The 23,374-nt window shown below is 39.7% G+C and overlaps 1 protein-coding gene across 12 annotated transcripts in view; it reads left to right on the forward strand.

Moving 5' to 3' along the window:
* Positions 1-23,374, forward strand: part of dtna (dystrobrevin, alpha) — a 194,863-nt gene that overhangs the window by 147,030 nt on the left and 24,459 nt on the right. For all 12 annotated transcript variants that reach the window (XM_052023108.1, XM_052023106.1, XM_052023107.1 and 9 more), the window contains 3 exons: positions 1,791-1,879; positions 9,603-9,716; positions 22,149-22,245. In XM_052023108.1, the coding sequence (XP_051879068.1) occupies positions 1,791-1,879; positions 9,603-9,716; positions 22,149-22,245 (300 nt within the window). The remainder of the gene's footprint in view (positions 1-1,790; positions 1,880-9,602; positions 9,717-22,148; positions 22,246-23,374) is intronic.

The raw sequence follows: 23,374 nt of genomic DNA on the forward strand, positions 1-23,374 counted from the left end.
AGTGACCTCTGGTTCTAGCTTTCCACATCCACTCTGTCAAGACCCCTCAGAAACTCGTGTGTGCTCTCTAATGCTTCTAAACTCTAATGGATACAACCCTAGCTCATCCAACCTTTCTACATTAGACAACCCACCCATTATAGGCATTACCTTACCTGAGCTGCTTCCAACATATCAACATCTTTCAGTAAATGAGAAAACCAATACTAACTACAATATTCCAAATGCAGTCTCATCATTTCTCTCTATAAGATATCTTTATTAGTCATATAAGATATCTTTATTAGTCACATGTACATCGAAACACACAGTCTTGCGTGTTTGTGTAGAATGTTCTGGGGGTGTCGCCACACTTCCGGCGCCAACATAGCATGCCCACAACTTCCTAACTCGTATGTCTTTGGAATGTGGGAGGAAACCAGAGCACCCGGAGGAAGCCCACGCAGACATAGGGAGAACATAGAAACTCCTTACAGACAGTGGCTGGAATTGAACCCGGGTCGCTGGTGCTGTAATAGTGTTATGCTAACCGCTACACTACCGTGCCTGTATAACCTCCTAATTTCTGTATTCAATTTCCCCAGCAGTAAACAAAAGCCTTCTGTTAGCATTCCTAATCACTTGATGTCCCTGCATTCTGGACCTTTTGTGAATCACGCACCAAGACCCTTGGATTCCTCCGCATCTCGGAGCTTTGCAATCTCTCATCATTTACATAAATTATTTCTTATTTTAGTTTCATGACAAAATGAACAATTTCCCTTTCTCCCACATTATATTCCATTTGCCATATCTTTGTGCACTTAGTTAATCTACTTATATCCTTTTGCATCCTCCTTATGCCCTCTTTGCAACTTACCATTCTACCTGAAAATCAAAATGGAAATCAAAAACAAAACTGTAGATGCTAAAAATTTGAAATAAAAACAGAAAATACTGGAAAGCACTCAGCAGGCCAGGCAGCATCTGTGGAAGACAAAACAGAGTTAATGCTTCAGGTGAAGACCCTTTAATATAAGGAAGATGCTGCCTGATATGCTGAGTGTTCCTAGCACTTTGTTTTATTGCCTTGCTACCTATCTTTGTGTAAGCAGTAAACCATGTACTCATATCTTTGAAACCTTCATCCAAGTCATTTATATAAAGTTGAGGCTGCAGCAATGAACCCAGTGCCACACCACTTGCCAACCAGAAAATGTCTCCATCCTATTTGCTGTTTGCCAGCCAGTCTTCTATCTACACCAATAAGTTACCTCTTACACCATGCCTTTATTTTTTTAATAATCTCTGCCAATTAGTTTTTTTAAGATTTCCTCATGGTCCAAGTTCTGACTTGGTTCACTTCAGGGCTCCTGCTATTTTACTAGGCCACTAGTGACTGTCTCCCCAAATGCTTAGAGTGGTCTCCTATTACCCAAAATCCCTCACCCTTCCCACTCAGTTCGGGCATGTCATGAGTCAAGGAGTTAAATTCTGTTAGGTCTCACTGAGGGGGTCCTAACAGATTTCTGGCTACATTGGTTGCTATTATAGTTAAAGTCAGTGGTGAAGTCTAACTTCAAAAACAGCCCAACAGGGCCACAACAGATTTAAATTTAATACACAATGATACATAATGTTTTCACTGCAGCATCATTGGCACTTTGGATATTAAATTAATTTTTAAAATCCTACTGCTGCAAATACAAATCCATTCCTCTTCTATAGTTCACTCTAATCTCCAATGTTTTCTATTGATCTGCAGAAGCAGTGCACAAATTCTAAAAGAAAATGTTTCTAAATCTTTCTAGCAACAGCGTGCTCCCTCTGATCTTACCTCCACCATAGATGCAAATAAGCAACAGCGGCAATTGATTGCTGAACTTGAAAACAAGAATAGGTAGGTGATGCAACTTTAGTTTTATTTTTCTGCACCTTTCATTCATAAATTAATATTTTGCATGTTCGACCAAAATGGTAGAATGGTGGTGAGATGGTTAAATTACAGGGCTGGTAATCCAGTGACCTCAGAATCAGGTTTATTATCACTGACATATGACGTGAAATTTGTTGTTTTATGACAGCAGTACAGTGCAAAATATAACGACATAAAAATTACTATAAGTCACAAAAATAAATAAATAGTGCTAAAGAGGAATAATGAGATAGTGTTCATGCGTTCATGAACTGTTCAGAAATCTGACGGTGGAGGGGAAGAAGCTGTTTCTGAAACTTTGAGTTTACGTCTTTAGGCTCCTGTACCTCCTCCCTAATGGTAGTAACGTGAAGAGGACATGTCCCAGATAGTAAGGATCCTTAATGATGGATGCCGCCTTCTTGAGGCACGGCCTTTTGAAGATGTCCTTGATAGCGGGGAGGGTTGTGCCCATAATGGAGCTGGCTGAGTCTCCAACCCTCTGCAGCCTGTTTTGATCCTGCACATTCTAGCCTCCATACCAGGCGGTGATGCAACCAGTCAGAATGCTCTCCACCCACCATACTTCTGTAGAAATTTGCAAGTCTTTGGTGACATACCAAATTGAGGAAAATAACAAAATAGAGCTACTGGCGTGCCTTCGTTGTGATTGCATCAATGTGTTGGGCCCAGGATAGATCCTCTGAGATGGTGACGCCCAGGAACTTGAAGCTGCTCACCCTTTCCACTGCTTACCCATCAATGAAGACCTGACCTAACAACCTGGAGACTTGAGTTAAAATCAACAATGGCAGTGTTGAAATTTACATTCAGCTAATAGCATGGATATATAATTTCAGAAAAAATACAAGAACAGCCTGGAATTTAAAAGAAAGGACATCTGACCTCATCTGCCTTGTATGTGACTCTTAAAGGCCCTCAAAAATGGCCTTGCAAACCACTTAGTTGTACCATGAGAGCAACATTGAAAGACAGAAAAAATAAACTGGATGGATTACCTGGCTGACTGAGATACAGAATTCTGGACGTGGCATATCAAACCCAATCAACCTTGCAAAGTTCTCCTCACAAAAAGTTGGGACCAATGTCCCACAGACAAGTCAAGCAACACTGTGACATAGTCACCCTTTTGGAATTGAACCAGGAGATGAAATAAAAGCAGAAAATGCTGGAAACATTCAACAGGTCAAGCAACATCTGTGGTAAGAGGAACAGTTAATGCTTCAGGTCTGGATCCCTTCTTCAGATGAGAGAAAAAAGAGAGAAAACAGATGATTTATAGGTAGCAGAGAAGGTGGGGGAGGTTGATGGGTGGAACAAAGGATTTTCCCCACCCACTCTGCTACTAACAACTAGTTTTCTTTCTTTCACTCTTTCCTGATAAAGGGTCCTGGACCTGAAACGTTACCTGTTTCTTGTTCCATAGGTTCTGCCTGACTTGTGCTTTCTGTTTTTAATTCAGATTTCCAGCACCTGCAGTCTTTTTTTGATTTTTCACATCAGGAAATAATGCAGACTCCTCCATCACAATTCCCAAACATGCCCTATCCCCCTCTGGTGTAACAGACCCACCAGAGTAGGACAGAGGGGATCAGTGGTATACAGGCAGGAGGGAGTAGCCTTCAACATTGACTCCAAACTACACAAAGCCTCAAGGTACCAGGTTAAACATGGGAAAGGAAACCAACTCCTGATTACTACCATCATCTTCCCTCAGGTAATAAAATTACCACTCTTCCATGATGATAAACACTTGGAAGAAGCACTGGAAATAGCAAGGGCAAAGAATGTACACTGGTGGAGGACTTCACTGTCCATTGCCAAGAGAGGCTTGCTAATGTCTTGATTGTGACTAAGTCAATGGAGAAACTGGTAGATAAGAAAATCATTATTCATCACGACAAGCAGATATTCTCATGGAGACTCTCTCAGCAGAATCTCTCCGAACTCAAAGTACATCAAGTTTTTGTACTCTAAAGAACAATGATAGTAGCAAGTGATTCAATATAATTTCAAGGCTACAATGACATCATTTACTTTTGTGTCTGACAAGTTGTTCCATTGAAGTATATATTCACAATAGGAGCACACTGTAAACTGTCAAGACACCTCTGAATGTTCAAACACCTTTTGCTGGACAAAGTAATTCACATGGATGGTCTAAAAGCTTCTGAGGACAGAGAACTCATGTGTCCAAAATTAGTGTTCTGAGGGCTGACTCTGTGAGTTCACAAATAATACAATTATTGATCAACAGAGCAAAGATGCCCATGACCATGTTTGGTATGCTAAGTGACAAAGTTAAATCTGGTCAGGGAGTCATCCTTGACCTCTGGCAGAAGGGTGCAAAATAACTTGCGTGAAGGTGCCTGGTTTGATGTAGGCCATTTAACATAGCCCCATTGTCTTAAGTTTGGCTGATAGATATGAGAACATCTCGTGGTCATGTCAGTTTACAAACCAAATCTCTTGAGCAGCCAGCCTCCAGCTATGGGCAAGTAACCTGTGCACTGCAGACAGTACGGTTTGTTTACCTAGCTGTCCCATTTTAATTTCAAAACTAATTACTGCTTACACTTTACATTTCAAAAGGTTTTTTGAAGACTGGTTCTTGTTTGTATTAAGCCTGCTACCCCTCTTCCGTGACCCCTGAAAGATGTCCCATGTGTGACAATTCCCTAACAGTAGCACCACCAGGAACTGAACCCTGAGGGACATAACTGCCAAACTGTTCTACCACAGGTGAACCAACAGGGGGAGTAATCTCTGTCCTCTTTGATCTACATGTGGGAGATTCATCTGTCCTTAATAGCACTGGTTCAAGTGACCACTCCTGTCTTCACAACAATGATATTGGGTTGCACTACAGTCATACTAAGCTGTATGGATAGAACAGGAGCTCCAAACTGGGCAACTGGGCTATCATGAGGCACTGAGACCCATCAGCAGCAGCAGAAATGTACACACCTGTAATTTCATTGTCCACATATCCCTCACTCCAGCATAACCATCAAGCCAGAGTATCAATGCTGGTTCATTGTTTTGGTATTGTGTGCAGTTTTAGTCTTCGTACCAAAGAAAGGATATACATGCCATTGGAAGGAATGCAGCAAAGGTTCATCAGACTGATTCTTGAGATGGCTGGACTGTTGAATAAAGAGGGGTTTAGTCAATTAGCCCTGTTGACACTTGAGTTTAGATGAATTGTAGGAGATCTCATTAAAGCTTGCATAATTCTGACAGTACCAGACAGACTGAATGTGGGAAGGACACGTGAGGTCTAAAATGAGAGATCACAGTCTCAGGATATGGGTAAGATATTTAGGACTGAGATGAGGATAAGCTTCTTCACTCAGACAGTGGTGAACCTGTGGTATTCTTGACCACAGAAGGGGGTAGATGCCAATTTGGTGAGTATATTTAAGATGAAGGTAGATAAATTCCTAGACACAAAAGACATTAAGGCATATCTTGAGTGGTGGAGCAGGCTAGAATGGCTTACTGCTGCTTCTATTTTCTACGTTTCTATGAGTATATTGGGTGATTTATGATGCAAGTTTAGGAGCAGGGCAGTTGGAGGAAGGAGATCTTGTGTTAAAATTTTCTAGAATATAATAAAATGTTGTCAACTCAAGAAGAAGAGCAGCCTGGTTAATAGTAATTAGATGGGAAAATGTCAGCTTAAATAATGGAGAGTTATTTAAATATGTGATACATTCTGACTCAGGTTAAATGCTTACCAGGATTAAATTAGTTTCTCAAAGATATGGCTTCAAAAGATAAGTGGAGTTCAATAGAGGTATATGTCAAGTAGAAGGAGAACAATACTGTCGACATTTGAAAGCTATAGAAGTGAAATAAAATAGGCAGGTGGAAGGTTCACAGAGCATGAAAGAAACCTGACGGTTAATATAAAGGGAAAAGCAGGAACTTTCTAAGCACATGAGTGAAAGAGAAATTCAAAGGGTGGCTTGGAGCATTGAAAGACAAAGATATCTGTATTTGAGAAGGAGTGACAAAGATAATAAATATTTCATCTCCATTTTCACAGAGGAAATTGAAGTATATCTAGAGTGTTGGATCAATTACTTGAAATTAATCTTCAAAACATTGGAGAAGCTTGTGGAGAAGCTAGCTGTGAAATAAAGAATAATTCTAAAATATATCTGTGACAGAGAATGAAGATCACAAGATCACAAGACAAGGGAGCAGAAGCAGGCCATTCGGCCCATCAAGTCTGCTCCAAGGAAAAGGGAAAAAGAAATGGGGAATGGGGAAAAAAAAATGAAGGGGTAACTTTAACCTAATATACACAGAGGGAAATTGACTGGATTGATTTGGGTACCTGTTTACACCCATTAAATTTATCTCTATTGTATCACTGCCTCTTCATCCTCTCTCCCCCCACGCCTCCTGTTGTTGTCAGAAATAAGACTAAAACAATGAATGAATATTAGCCAATTAATATTAATGATAGGGAAGGGAAAGGAAATGTGTGTTGTTATGGTAGTTTACAGATATTATGGCAAAACATTAGGCCTTTGACCATTAACTTGACGTTGTTCCCATACAATGATATCTCTTCTCATTGGGTGCAACGTGCTTCAGGTTGGTTATGCCTCCTTCATGGATGAGCTTCTCACTGGAATTGGGCATTGTTTTTTCCTAAGATGTAAAGCCTATGTATAGTGTTTACTCTGTGAGCTTCACACGTACAGGGAATTTCATTGCACCCTGGTGTATGTGACAATAAACTAATCTGAATCTAGCACTGCACCAAGTCTCAGTGAAAACAGAAATTCAAGATCCTCTGGTATTACCATGCTAAACTGGAAAAAGACTATCACAGTTTAGGATCCCAGGTTAATTTTCTCCGTAACCAGAGTACAATGTAAACATTAAGTTTTATATGTGATGTATTTCAGACGGTGCTGGTGTCCAAGATAGCCAAAACAGAGAAGTTTCAGTGACTACTTTGCCTGATCTTCATATGTTTTTTCATGTTGTGTAGCATTGGTCTGCTGTCTCAGATTGCCAGCAATGTTTTCCACCACATAGTGTGATATATCTACCAGGTTTCCTGCGTCAAATATTAAATATTCTGTCTGCCCTGTGTTTTTATACAAAAATTGGTTAAATTCTATGCATTTGTGTCTCCTTCTTCTTGGCCTCTGTGGTGTGATATTGCCTTTAATTGCCTGTACAGCAGCACAAAAATGTAATGAAATCTCTGGTTAAGATTACAATTAACATATTGATCAAAACACTGGTCTTAATTACCTCTTGGCCTACAGCCTACTATTTCAGTCCGAAAGTGGCTTTGCAAAGACTTTAGTCTAATTTTAATGTACCCTAACACCATGCTACCATTTTGTATAGGTTTGGTGCCAATCAATAGAATTGCGTCTTTGAAATAAAGCAGAACATATTCCTGGATGTTTGTGTTCAAGTTTCTCAGGATATTAGCCAGCCAATTGCTGGAAAGAGAAAAACACGATTTCTGTGTATCACCACTTGAAAGATTGTCCTCGAACAACGCAATAGTCCATCGATGCTACAAGTCACTCTCACCTTAGGAGCATCATTACATATTCAAGTGTGGTGTGTGAAATCACACCTTATGACACAAGCAAGTTGCCAGCTTAGATAAGCTGATTCTTCAATTACAAACATTTATATACAGTGGCATGCAAAAGTTTGGGCACCCCTGGTCAAAATTACTGTTACTGTGAATAGCTAAGCGAGTAAAAGATGACCTGATTTCCAGAAGGCATAAAGTTAAAGATGACACATTTCTTTAATATTTTAAGCAAGATTACTTTTTTATTTCCATCTTTTACAGTTTCAAAATAACAAAAAAGCAAAAGGGCCCGAAGCAAAAGTCTGGGCACCCTGCATGGTCAGTACTTAGTAACACCCCCTTTGGCAAGTATCACAGCTTATAAACGCTTTCTGCAGCCAGCTAAGAGTCTTTCAATTCTTGTTTGGGGGATTTTTGCCCATTTTCCTTGCAAAAGGTTTCTAGTTCTGTGAGATTCTTGGACCATCTTGCATGCACTGCTCTTTTGAGGTCTATCCACAGATTTTCGATGATGTTTAGGTCAGGGGACTGTGAAGGCCATGGCAAAACCTTCAGCTTGTGCCTCTTGAGGTAGTTCATTGTGGATTTTGAGGTGTGTTTAGGATCGTTATCCTGTTGTAGAAGCCATCCTCTTTTCATCTTCAGCTTTTTTACAGACAGTGTGATGTTTGCTTCCAGAATTTGCTGGTATTTAATTGAATTCATTCTTCCCTCTACCAGTGAAATGTTCCCCATGCCACTGGCTGCAACACAATCCCAAAGCATGATCGATCCACCCTCGTTCTTAACAGTTGGAGAGGTGTTCTTTTCATGAAATTCTGTACCCTTTTTGCTCCAAACATACCTTTGCTCATTGCGGCCAAAACGTTCTATTTTAACTTCATCAGTCCACAGGACTTGTTTCCAAAATACATCAGGCTTGTTTAGATGTTCCTTTGCAAACTTCTGATGCTGAATTTTTTGGTGAGGATGCAGAAAAGTTTGGAGAAAAAAGGGTGCAGATTTTCATGAAAAGAACACCTCTCCAACTGTTAAGCACGGGGGTGGATCGCTTTGGGCTTGTGTTGCAGCCAGTGGCACGGCGAACATTTCACTGGTAGAGGCACATATGAATTCAATTAAATACCAGCAAATTCTGGAAGCAAGCATCACACCATCTGTAAAAAAAGCCGAAGATGAAAAGAGGATGGCTTCCACAACAGGATAACAATCCTAAACACACCTCAAAATCCACAATGGACTACTCAAGAGGCACAAGCTGAAGGTTTTGCCATGGCCCTCACAGTCCCCCGACCTAAACATCATCGAAAATCTGTGGATAGACCTCAAAAGAGCAGTGCATGCAAGACAGCCCAAGAATCTCACAGAACCAGACGCCTTTTGCAAGGAAGAATGAATGAAAATCCCCCAAACAAGAATTGAAAGACTCTTAGCTGGGTGCAGAAAGCATTTATAAGCTGTGATACTTGCCAAAGGGGGTGTTACTAAGTACTGACCATGCAGGGTGCCCAAACTTTTGCTTCGGGCCCTTTTCCTTTTTTGTTATTTTGAAAGTGTAAAAAATGGAAATAAAAAAGTAATCTTACTAAAAATATTAAAGAAATATGTCATCTTTAACTTTATGCCTTTTGGAAATCAGGTCATCTTTTACTCGCTTAGCTATTCACAGTAACAGAAATTTTGACCAGGGGTGCCCAAACTTTTGCATGCCACTGATATAATATAATTACGTGATATAATTTTAATTATAATTTTAAAGTTGGACATTTATAGTTATCAAATTCTTTTGTAGCATCAACCAAAGACAAGTGCTGCCTACTGCACCAATGAAAATATTTCTTACTTTCCTCACCAACAACCAATTACCAGATATTAAAAGTTTTGTGTCCAATTTTGTGCTGTCTGTCTATAAACCCTCTGACCCAGAGGAGTGTGCACAGACTGAGCCAAGTTAATATCTCACAATAAAAACCTGTTGGCTAGAAGATTTGAAATGATTTAACTGAAAGCACTGAAACATTCTAGTGGAACTGGTATTTGGAATTATATCCTCTGTCAGTTGATATGTGGCAATATAAATCTACAGTAACATTTGTTATTTGTCAGAGAAATCCTGCAAGAGATTCAGCGATTGAGGCTTGAGCATGAACAGGCATCTCAACCCACACCTGAGAAGGCACAACAGAATCCCACCCTCCTTGCTGAGCTACGACTCCTCAGGTAAGTCATTGAAAATGCAATTGAGTTGAAAATTAGTCTGGGAAATGTTGACCAATGATGAGGTTAGTCACTGGCTCTTTAAAGTTTTCTCTTCAACCTTCTCTCTTCTCTGTCGTCACCCCTTTCTGTTCCTTCCTGCTGCAACAGGGTTTTTTCCACCTCTTGCACAAGAGGAGGAGAAAAGGCTATTTTGGATGAATTGTACTGATTATTGCAGAGCTAGGATTTGATATCAATGCACACAGTATGTTTGGTGTGTTTTGCATGGATGGGGAGAGAGTGCAAGATCACAATCCTGTTTGTTGCAGTCTGTTGACAATAAAAAAACTGTCTTTGTGCTGTGATCCATGGAGGTCAACAGCTCACTTATTAGTTACAAAAATTGGTCAAAGGCCATATTCTACAGGAGAGCAAAGTATCAGGACAGAAGTATTACTCCTCAATAATCACAAAGATGGATAATTATGATGCACTGTAGTACCTGACCTATTGAGTCAAACCATTTATATGATGTTACTGGGCACCGTTTTTGTAGCTGCAAATTTTTTACAAAGTAAATGATGTGCCAGCCACTTATAAGCTAAGCTAGTAAAGGACTTGAAAGATTTGAAGAGGGCCAATTTTACTTGCCCCAGATGTTCCATGTTCTTGTGTTCTTAGAATGTTCTTTTGATCCTATCTGTGGCAGTATGGTTTGTATGGTTGCCTCATGCTGGTGGGCCAGTGAAGGTACAAGTGTGACATAGTCTGGTGGACAATGATCTCCAGCTAGTTCCTCTTCAAGTTTGTCAGGTTGTAAGGCCTATACCCACCTTGTAGCCCTGATGTCAGTTTCTTGGACACATACATCAGGTGTTACCAGACACCAGAACTTTTTCCTCCTCAACTAATCTCTACCTATCTCTATTTTGATAGCAACCTACCACAAATTCCAAACACATTTGAGGACATAATAATTATTTTTGTTTGATCATTATGTTTGAATAGTTTCAGAACAAACTCATTCAATACCAAATTAAGTTATTTTGATTTTGCCCTTGTTTCTATAGTTAATGAAGTTTGTCAGAATGACAGTTGCTTGTTCTTGCACTGACTGATTTACCCATTACCTAGCTCCAAAACCATTAATAACGCCCATAAGTGTTTCTTTTGTCCACTTTGTTGGTAACTTTAAACATAATGGCCTCAAATGCATCTGGAGTAAATGGTAGGTTGCTACAAAAAAAATGGGTGGAGTTAAGTTGAAGAGGGAAAAATACAAGTGTCCGGTAACACCCAATCTATGTGCTCAGGAAACTGACATCAGGGCTACAAGGTGGGTACGTGCCTTACAATCCGACAAATTTAAAGGGGAACTAGCTGGAGATCAGACTTTGTTACACTTATACCTTCAATTTTCCTATCAGATAAATTATCAAAAGAGGGCATAGGTTTAAGATGAAAGGAAGCAGTTTTAAAGGGAATTAGAGGGGAAAGTTTATTACATGGAGAGTGGCTGATATCCGGAACTCGCTACCAGAGGAGTTGGTGGAGTCAGATACAATCAATGTGTCTAAGAGACATTTTGGCAGGCACTTAAATATGCAGGGCATAGAAGGATACAGACATAGTGTGAACAGAAGGGATTGGTGTATATGGGCAAAAAGGTCGACATGGCGTAGTGGGCTGAAGGGCCCATATGTGTGCTGTACAACTCTATGAGTCTATAATTAAGTGTAACAAAACAACACTGAACACAGCACAGGAACAGGCCATCTGACCCAGAATGTTGTGCCAAACTGATTAATCTAACAACACCTAATCCCTTCTGCCAGCACATAGTGCATAACCCTCCATTCTCTGCATATTCATGTGACTATCCAAGACCCTCTTAAATGTCTCTATCATGTATTCCTTCACCATCACCCCAGGCAGCAAATTGCAGGCACCCACCATTTTCTGTGTAAAAAAAACTTGCCCTGCACATCATCTTTGAACTTTCCCCCTCTGACCTTAAATGCATGCCCTCTAAGTATTAGACATTTCAACCCTGGGAGAAAGATACCGGCTGTCTACCCCATCTATGCCGCTTATCATTTTATAAACTTCTATCAGGTCTCCCCTCAGCCTCTGCCACTCTAGAGAAAACAACCCTAGTTTGTCCAACTTCTCCTTTAACACATACCCTCTAATCCAGGCAGTATCCTGGTAATCCTCTTCTGAGCCCTCTCCATAGCCTCCATATCCTTCCTGTAATGGGGCAACCAGAATTGAATGCAGTACTCCAGATGTAGCCTAACCAGAGTTTTATAAAGATGCAACATAACTTCCTGACTCTTGAACTCAATGCTTCAACTAATAAAGACAAGCATGCCAAACGCCTTCTTTACCACCCTATGAATTTATGCGGCCACTTTCAGGGAGCTATGGACTTGAACTCCAAGATCCTCTATAACACCAGGAAAATTTCACTAATAGAAAATTATGTATATAGATTATTTCAATAAACTAGAACAAATTTTAATAGAAACATTGAAGGAATCTTGTTACTGCTTAAACAAAATGTAAATTATTTGCTTCAGACAATTGAACTGAATGTTATCATTTAAAAAAGGAGATATTGTAAATTTAGTAAAAGAGAAAAAGGAAACATATGTAAGGTTTAGCAAGCTGAAATCAGACAAGGCAGTTGAGGAATATAAAGGAAGCAAGAAAGAACTTAAAAAAAAAAGAATTTGGAGGGTTAGAAGTGGCCATGAAATATCCTTGGCGAGCAGGAGTAAGGAGAATCCCCAGGCATTTTATGCATATATTGGAGCGAGAGGGTAGCTAGGGAAAGAGTAGGTCCAGTCAAGGGCAAAGGAGGGAATTTACGCATGGAGACAGAGGAAGTGGGCGAGACCTTTAATGAGTACTTCACACAGTATTCACCTAGGAGGACATGGATGATGTTGAAATCAGAGAGGGGAATGTTCATATTCTAGGCCATGTAGATATGAGGAAGGAGGAGGTGCTGGGTCTCTTGAGCAACATTAAGGTGGATATGTCCCCACTCTCTGATGGGATCTCGCTTAGGACACTGAAGAAGGCAAGGGAGGAGATTGCTGGGACCTTAACAGAGATCCTTGTATCACCTTTAGCCACAGGTGAGGTTCCAGGAGACTGGAGGATAGCCAATGAAGTTCCTTTGTTTAAGAAGGGCACAGGGATAATTCAGGAAATTATAGGCCAGTGAGCATCAGTGGTAGGGAAATTATTGGAGAAGATCCTGAGGGACAGGATTTACTCACATTTGGAAAAACATCATCTTGTTAGGGAAAGTCAGCATGGCTTTGTGTTGGGGTAGTTCCTGTCTCACAAATTTGATTGAGTTTTTTGAGGAGGTGACAAAGGTGATTGATGAGGGTAGGGCAGTGGATATTGTCTACATGGACTTTAGTAAAGCATTTGACAAGGTCCCTCATGGTAGATTGATCCAGGAGATTAAGGCGCATGGGATCCATGGTGAGTTGGATACAAAATTGGCTTGATCATAGAAGAGGATCTGACTGAAGGTCTGTGACCAGTGGTGTTCCGCAGGGATCAGTGCTGGTACCTCTGTTTGTGATATATATATAAATGATTTGGCTGTAAAGGTAGATGGTCTGATTAGTAAGTTTGCAGACCACACAAAAATTGGCAGAGTTGTGCATGGTGAGGAAGATTGTCAAAAGATTCAGCAGGATATAGATCAGCTAGATATTTGGATGGAGAAGTAGCAGATGGAATTTAATCCAGACAAGTGCAAGGTAATGCATTTTGGGAGGTCAAATGCAAGAGGAGAGTATACAGTAAATGGAAGGATTCTGAGGACCATTGATGTACAGAGGGACCTTGAGATACAAGTCCACAGATTCCTGAAAGTGGCAACACAAGTAGATAGGGTGGAAAAGGTGTACAGCATGCTTACCTTCATCAGTGGGGGCACTGTATATAAAAATCTGAGTCATGATGCAGCCGTATAAAACATTAGTTAGGCCACATTTGGAATACTGTGTCTGGTTCTGGTCACCACACTATAAGAAGGATGTGAACGCTTTGGAAAGGGGGCAGAAGAGGTTCACTAGGATGTTGCCTGGATTGGAGTATATGAACTATAAGGGAGAGGTTGGACAAACTTGGATTGCTTTCTCTGGAGCACTGGAGGCTGAGGATAGAAATATGTAAAATTATGAGAGACATAGATAGGGTAGGCAATCAGATTCTTTTTCCTAGAGTGGAAATGTCAAATATTAGAGGGTACAGTTTTAAGGCGAGAGGGGGAAAGTTTAAAGGAGATGTGCGAGGCAACTTTTTTTTACACAGAGAGTGGTAGGTGCCGAGAATGTGCTGCCAGGGGAGATGGTAGAAGCAGATGCGACAGCAACTTTTAAGAGGTGTTTACACAGAGACATGAACAGGCAGGGAACAGACCATGTGCCGGCAGATAGAATAAGTTAAATTGACATCATGGTCAGCACAGACATGGTGGGCTGACCAGCCTGTTCCTGTACTGTACTTTGCTATGTTCTGTGAAATCATATTAAGTCATTTATCACACTGAATGTCCAAGAAATTCTAGCATTTATGAAAATGTTTGTGTGAGCTATGTGATGAGATTTCAGTGGAAAACCTATTGCTGAACATGATCAGGTCTATCAACACGTTTGCAATTTTAGTCCTCCGTTTATCTTGTGTATGATGGAGACATCTGGATAAGTGCAGTGGTGTCCAACAGTGTGGAACATGTTTGAGTGACACTTCAATGAAATTCACTTGCACTTCATGCATCCAGAGCCTATGAAGAGTGTGGGAAACACATGCAGAAGCCTGCCTTCAATACAAATGTGAGGCCTGGTTCTTAATGGCAACCTACCCAGACAGATTCCAGCCTGATGGAAAGTAGTCTTAGATAACTGTGCTTTTCATTAAAAACATGCTCCCTCCTCCCCATGACTCTTCTTTTAAGGAATCCCCACACACCTACCACTCCAACTTGATTGCAATCCAGACCCTGTCCAGCAGCTGCTCACAATGGCTCCCCATGATGCCCCAGCTGGAGTCTCATGGTCCCCAGTTCAGGGCATATCAAATGATTCCCTGAATCTCCCTTCCATCCAACCCTCCCTCCTCCTTCCCTGTTGCCCCATGCATCTATCCCACACAATCTGCAACACCACACCACCACCCCCCCCCCCCCACCTCCTCCTCGTAACCCACAAGACCTGGACTTGTCTCTTTACGTGAAACTTCTAACATCTGCTTTGGACTTGGCAGTTATGCAGTATTGTTAAGGAACTCTTGTTATTTATCTGACATAAATAATGCATCTGAGCACATTAAAATTGGCAACACTTTTGCGCACGAATTTTGGAGTGTAGCCATTTGCACAAATCATGTTGCCCTATATGTTTCATATGCCTTTCCCAGCATGGAGGAATTTCTAGCCTATTATTTTTAGTATGCACTGTCTGTTATCATGTAGGGATCTGAGCACTTGTCGATTTAACAAAGTAATATCTTTCTTACTTTGGTACATTAGAGCTTCATCTCAATCTCATCAGAGCATTTTTAAAGCAGTGGGATTTATTTTTCTCCATCACTTCTCAGTGCTTGAATTTGTGTGCTTTGAAGCCCAGGTATAATGGGCAGGTTGGCTCTCGTAGATTGGGAAACTACATTAAACGATATGACAATGGAGAGGCAATGACTAGCATTAAAAAATATATACATGACTTGCAACAAATATACATTGCTTTAACATTTAAGGAATCTGATTGATACTGCCTGAATCATTTCACATACAGTTAGCAAAGAGCAAGTACTTATTAACAACATAATTGACATAAAATGATTATTTACAAAGTCCTGGTACAAAAATATGTTTGTTGTGCGGTAATATCAGATAAGATTAAGTGTTTACATATTATTGCTTCTTCTTATGTCTATGTTTCTCACACATTCAATATGCAATCAAAATGAGTCCCCAGATTCTAGCAGTATTAGCTGTGACTCATCCTATAATTATCCCTTTGTGGAAAGATGCCTCACTTCCATTTAATGCCTGACACTGATGCAGCTAGGGTTAGGAATTTGTGGAATCATGGATGCAAATCACCAGTTTGACCTTGTGTCGTACCTGATATAGACAGCTTAAACATATAAGCAGCATTTCTAATGTTACAACACCAGTTCAGCTGTCAGTAAGAAGTGAGGGAGGAGGGGTTGGTGTGGAGTGTAAATTAATTTAAGGTAGCAGTACATGCTTTTTATATCCCCCATTATATTTATCAGATAACTGTCAGAATCAGTTTTATTCTTCCCAGGCAACACATACATCATCAATTTATTGTATGTTGATGACAGCCAAGTCTTTTAAAACTCAGCAATATAGAAATTACTAGTTATTGGTTCTTGTGGAGTATTAGCAGGATGTGTTAGTATTCAGAATTTTACAGTCTAGCACTGCATCTGGAATAACCTTTGGTATTGCTAATGTTTATCCAGGTTATTGTTCCAGAAGGGATGACCAAAGATCAGAATTTTCTAATAGTACATAAGATGTCCAGCTGCTATTTATTAAATAGATAATATTTGGATCCTTTGTGCAATGAAAGTAGATTAAATATTAATTTTCAGTTTGTGATGGAACATGGGTTGTTGTAAAATATTACCATCAATATTTGATTATCTTTATACTACAGGACACTGTTGGGCTAGTGATCATAGACTATATTCAGATTCAGGATTTAAATTAAACAGTCATGGTGATAGTAGAAGATTTTTTTTGCAGTGGAGACAGAATGTTTGAATAGATCATTATGGCTGTCTCTCATGCTCCCCCTGATGGAGAATGCAAGGATGCCAAAGCTAGATGCATAAAGGAGATAACTCAGAGCAGGCAGGTTATGAAATGGTGTGTAAAATAGGAAGATGTAAAGAGGGAATAAAATAACTAAAATATATTCAAACAAATATACAAAGAAATTATCAAAATATGCAATTTGTTATCAGCCATCAAAGGCATCATTTCATGAACTGTTCAAATACTGTATTTCTGTATCTATGATAAAAATCAAACTGGACTCTACTAATCTTAAATAAAAAGATTAGATTGAAAATCAATTTTCATTTTTTTAGGGAAATGCCATTGTAAATTTCATTTCTTTTCCTGTACCAATTTTGTTTGAAGCCAATTAAGATGATGAATGAGATGGCCCTCTGTAGAAATTATTTCTGCAGATGGTTAGGTATTTGGGGGGAAAACTTGTACGTATATGAGCAAGGAAATGGATGAGCATATGGTTCTTTCAAAGGCCATAAAATGGCCTTTGTCTAAGCACTTTATGGCTCACTACTAAACTACTTTGCCTGTTTGCCTACAGATTGCCAGGAACTTAATCAATTCTGTCTGCTATTTATTGTGATTCATATTACAGTTCAATTCACTCGTTTAACTGTTTTTCACAATTATGTTTATGCCAAACAAGTAGTAAGGGTTGACAAATTTGGATGCGTAATCCCCATGACTTGGGTGCTGTTGACATCAGTTTTTCTGTGTCCAGTTTATCACATGATACATACATACATTGATAATCTGTTGAGTTGCTGCCATATTGGAATTGGCACGTGTGGATGCAACACTCTTGGCTCCCACCAAAAGATACAGTGGGAAGATTATGACATAAATCAGTGTCCAGTACTGAGCTAACACCAGCACTACTAAACTGAATTTCAAACATGCAACTAATGCCATATGTTTATTCTGCACAGTGGGTCAACCACTTACCCCCCTCCCACCATAAACTCAACCTGTGCTATTAAAGAGATCATCAGTCATTTGTAGTTAGTTGCTCATTAATTTCTACAATGTGTTGATTTGAGTGATTCTTAGGGTTTCCAGACCTCTTTTATGTTTGTAATAACAACTGGTGGCGGGGGGAGGAGGGTGCTACAAGTACAAGGAGATTGTAATCATCAAGGCTTCTACAGCACCCAGTCGTTCCCAAGCACGCATGCTTTAGTTACCATTCATGTCAGCATCCAGCATGATGGAGAAGGAACAGAGGTCGCACAGAAGAAGACCACCTGGTAGAAGAGGAAGCAGAGAAAGCAAAGTCTTTCAGCTACAGATCCACTAAGGATCTGCCAGGGGCATTTCTCCAATGTAACCTCACTGAGGTGCAATGCATGAGTCTCTTATGTTTCATTAAGTAGCCACACATTGAAGTATGCCATTTGTTGAGCAAGGCCAGAACTGCTTTGTAAGTGAATGCTAATGTTACAAAGCCCATCGGATTTAATACAGCTTATTATTTCCAGCCTGAAGCTGGTGATATTTACAACATCTCCCAGCTTGATATGTTGCATAAACAAGTCACAGATGCTGCCTCTTCCAAGAAAGCTAAATACTTTTTATTCTCCATTGCAAGAGGCCACTGGCAAAGCAGGCTTCTCAGTGATGTAAAGTTGCTGTAAACATGGCAAATAAAATTTAGTGTGGAGAAGTGCAGTGTATTTGAGGAGGTCAATATAGGCAAGGGAATACATAATAAGTAGTTGGGTGCTGAGAAGTGTAGAGGAACAGAGGAATCTTAGAATGCATGACCACAAATCCCTGAAGGTAGTAGAAGGAACAGGTTGATGAGATGGTTAAGAATGCATGGGGTATATTTGGCTTTATTGACTAAGGCATAGAATACAAGATCAGGCAGGTCATGTTAAAACTCTATGAAACACTAACTAGGTCACACCTAGAGTACTGTGTATAGTTCTGGTCACAGCTGTGTAGGAAGGATTAGAAAACACTGAAGAATTAATGTGATTTAAGAGAATGTTGCTAACACTGGAGAAATGCAGATCTGAGGAAAAAAATGACTCATCTGGTATTGTTTTGTTTTTGGAACAAAGGAGGCGGTATGGTAATTTAGTTGAGAAGCCTAGACAGCTGAACAGGAAAGACTTATTTCCCTTAGCAGGGAGGTCTGTAACTAAGGCACAAAGATTAAAGTTAATTGATAGTAGATTGGAGGGCAGTTCAGAAAATTTTTTCACGCAAATAGTAGTTCGGGTCTGGAGCTCACATCTGGATGAGCACTTGACAAATCATAATAACAAATATTATGATGGCTGAGAATTTTGAAATGAGAATAAAATAACTGGCTCCACTTCTGGCCAGTCTGGATATGATGGGCAAAATGGCCTCCTTCTAAGCCACAAGTTATGGTCAACAGCTTTGACTTGCAGTGTGGCCTTCTGTGCACAGTCTATCCCTTCCTGAATCTTCAGGAGCTGTGCTGTCTGGCCAGATCTGTACTTATCCTGCCTGATGCTCTCAACTCAGGGAACAAAAGAGAATTTTCCCCTTTTTGAGCAGAACTTCCATCATTTTGTGAATAAAACTGCGCTACAAGCTGCAATATGTAGCACGAACCATCCACTGTTGCCTGGAATGATCAGGGCCTCAATGACCTTCACCTCCACAGTCCAGGCATAGCTGTGTGACAGGAACAGTGCCTGGAACAGATGGTAGAACTCAGTGAACACCTAGTCTGAAAACGTTATCCTTGGCTACATGTGGTGATAGGAACTTATGTTAGATTGTTGGGGGGAAGGCCTTCCTGCCCTGAGCCTTTCTCCTGCTTTGAACTCATCTGGGAAGGATGCCTTACCTTCTGGCCCATTGCTCTTTGTGAAGTAGGCCTAGCAGGAGAAAACTTAAACAGGGAATCAGGAGGACTAAAAGGAACCATGAAATGTCCTTGGCGAGTAAGATTAAAGAGAATCCCAAGGCATTTTATACATACATTAAAAATAAGACGGTAACTAGGGTGAGGGTGGGACCTCTCAAGGATAAATAAGGAGTTTATGCCTGGAGCCAGAAGAAGTAGGCACGATACTAAACAGTACTCTGCATCAGCATTCGCCAAGGAGAAGGACACAGAGGATAGTGAGATAAGGGAGGAGTATGCTGATACTCTAGGGCATGTTGATATCTGCACCCATATCTGCAAAAGTGGAAATGTTAAAGACTAAAGGGCATGGCTTTCAGGTGAGAGGGGGAAGCTTAAAGGAGACTTATGAGGCAAGTTTTTATACACAGAGAGTGGTATGTGTCTGAAATATACTGCCAGATGAGGTGGTGGAAGCAGATATGAATTGCAAGTGAATAGGGACTCATGATAAACAAAAAATGATGTCGGATGATCAAATTTCCAAACTAGCATTTTTTGTAACTTCATTTGCCTGATTTTCAACCAAGTTTGGTTTTTGACTATCTGAAAGCTGAAAGACACAGGGTTATGGATGTGCAGGGGACTGGTAGAAGGATAGAGGGAAAGTAACAAGTGGACAAGCATAGAATATATTATCTGTTGTAAATAAAACTGTTCTGGAGGAGGGTAAAATTTGAACAAGTCATTTAGATATAAAGATACTAATGTTTTCTGGTGTTCCTCCTGCCACTGGTCATGGACTCCAGTTTGGTAAGTTCTCTTTCCTCTAGGGAAGGAAGATGATGCAGCAATCACCACCAGTTATGCATGTGCCTTTCCTGCAAGGGAGAGAGAAGTGTATTTTTGAATGTCAGCTCATATGTTTGGGTGATGTGGCTGTACTGGTTGAATAGTCGGTGAGGTATGTAAACGGTGAGAAATGGAAGTGAGGCTTGGAAGAGTGGGAAGTGTGGCTGATGTTGGGCACACCAGAATTTTAGGTTACAGTCCTGACTTACAGGCTTGCTGTTAGGTGAGCAGTGAGGATATGGTGCACTGAACAGTGGCCAAAGGTGTTGCTGCAATTGGTACAGTGTGACATTTGATAACCTATGCACTGACCTTGTGAGCCATTGAACTCCTTGCATCATGATATCCACTGATAGCTCAGCATGTATTCAGAAACTCCCCTGGTCCCTGTGACACAAAACATCTTTTCTGCTCTCCACCTCCTCCACCAAAGCCTTCATCATGGCATGGGAAAATTACGTAGTCCACTCCCATGTTGGGCTATGCTTTCGAGCAAACTGCCATCATCTCTGGATGACTTCCAAATCCAGAACGAGGTGCCTGCTGGTTTTAAACAATGAAATTCAATTTGAACTGGTCCTAGCTACTCAAAATGGAGACTTCTGCTATCATATAATGTGATAAGATGATTAATGACACCAAAGTCATTATAATGTGTAGATAGAATGAACTCCAGTACCAGTTGAAGGGGCATGGGTTAATCACACATTGCAACCCCTGTACCTGTTGTCAAGTACTATCCAATTTAGCCCCTAATGTACCAGGAGCAATTCCCAAAAGTTAACAGCTTCAGTTAAAATGTTTTTTCTACACAATATTGCTAAAAACCTAGTATTCTTGCATTTCTGTCAACCTTTTCTAAATTATAAATTCCTGTGTATATCATTGAGAATGGTTTTAGCTCTAGCTACCTGGCAGAAACAAAGGGGGTGGGTGTTTGAAATTGACTGGCTACTTACTTATCTGGAAATGATGGGTTCCCATTTTCACTTGGTATCCTGACCATGTGGGTATCCACCAAAATCACCCTTCATCCTATAAAGCCATTATTAGTAGCTGACTTAAATTTTTAATTGACATTGAATACAATCATACAGAAGATCAGGGCTAGAAGAAGCCTATCGTTTTAACCGAAGGAGAAGGAGAAGAAAGGTTTATCTGAGTCCCTCAAGGAAACCTTTTGCTTCAGTTCTTCTCTTTTTCACCCCATTGTCCTGCTGATGGTCTCTCTAGCTGCTGCTGTTAGGCAGCCTTTGGGCTGTGCAATTTTCCGCCACTTCTCATCCAGAACGAAAGCAGAGTCAGCTAGTGGAATTTACTTTGGCTCATTCATTAAAATGATATGGATCTCATTTCGTTTGAAATGAACTCACCTGCCCAGTTTTTATCTGGAAACCCTTAGGCAATTAAAACCCAGGCCAACAACGTGAAAATGAGAATGTTGCACAACATATAAAATTTCACCTAAACTTTAGCACTTGGTCCTAATTCCTCATGCCCAATGTTACAGGGAATTAATAAGCAATAATATAATATTTGATAAACAGACACAAGTTATTTGCAAGGTTCCAAGGATTCACCAAGAAGACATGAGGAAAAGATTACCCAATTTTGCACTTCTGGATCAAGGTAAATCTGATTATTCTCATGACTAAAATACAAATTCTAAATTTTCAGATCAGAGCAAAACACTTGTACCTTCATCTTGATGTATCTTCGAATGTACCTAAACATTAGAATAAACTTTGAGGAATCTGTTGATACTACAAAAAAACTTAGCTACCAGCATTCTTTGAATAACATAAAACAACCTAAACTTGTTTACTTTGTTGCTAACAAAAACTGTCAGATCCTTCAGAAGCTAATGGACACATGTTAGATTAAAAGTTAGTTCTTGATGTACACTTCACAGGCAGCGAAAAGACGAATTAGAACAGAGGATGTCGGCACTGCAAGAAAGCCGCCGAGAGTTAATGGTTCAACTGGAGGGCCTGATGAAGTTACTGAAAGTAAGGTCATTCTATGAGAAAATTAACAAATGTAACAGATTGATGTCATGAATATTCCTCACCTCTTTCAAGTTTTTGGTGATTTTTTAAAATAATTAAATATACCACAGCAAACAACTATGCAGTGTAGAAAGTTAGGAATATGAAGTTTAATTGATATGTATAGGTGGATGGATTTGTTTTCTATAATTTCTAGCCTTGAATATAGCAGATTTGGAAAGAGCTATAGGCAGGGAACTTTTCTGATGCTAATCCTAATTTACTACTGTAATGTCATTGGATGTGCACCTCAGAGAAGTAATCTCAAAGCCATCCTCTTATATTTTTGTCTAGTTTTGTTCATGTTTGTTTTAATAAATTTATACTATTGCCTGCAGGCTAGGAAGCCATTCTCTTGAAACTGAATGATGTAGAATAATTAAAGAATTATATGAACATGCTTTGTCTAAATACTTGATTTTTAAACTTTTGAATAGGAAGAAGAAATGAGACAGGAAGTAAGTTTCCTGAAGCAGCTTTGTTTTGCCATCTGCTTGTGCTGTGTCTCAGTAAAAATACTTTGCTTTTATTGCAACAAGCTGGGTTTACTGTGGCAATTGATATTAATGTATCTGAAATCCTAAAGGTCGGATTTGTATTAATCTACTATATTTATAACTAATCACTTGTTTTGGTTATAAGAGCACGAATATATTGAAATATTCCTTCTGTGCTTTGATTCTTTATATTAAGTATTGAATGTGCCATAACTCTATATGGTAAAGAGTTTACCTTTAATATTCTGTTTCCTGGGTGTTCAACAATGAACTACTAAGCATGCATTGTGATGAATTGATTGCTTTTTATTCAACTAAGCGCTGTACAAATCTGACACCCCTTACATTTCAGGTGTGTACCCAGAAATGATTTTGGCATAATTGGCTGTTTTCGACTATGTTGGGGAAAAATGGAATAAATGCTGAAATAATTAGCATGAATGTGTGGTTTTAAACATTGATTCATGTGAAAACAGTTTCAAGAAAAATATGGGAGTAAATCAAAATTCACCTACAATGATGATCCTTAAACACTTTACAAGTAGCTAATGAACTATTGCTTCAATGTCAAACAAAAAATCCTTAGATCTATA

This window comes from Pristis pectinata, chromosome 9 (genome assembly GCF_009764475.1).
Source record: "Pristis pectinata isolate sPriPec2 chromosome 9, sPriPec2.1.pri, whole genome shotgun sequence".
NCBI classification, from domain to species: domain Eukaryota; kingdom Metazoa; phylum Chordata; class Chondrichthyes; order Rhinopristiformes; family Pristidae; genus Pristis; species Pristis pectinata.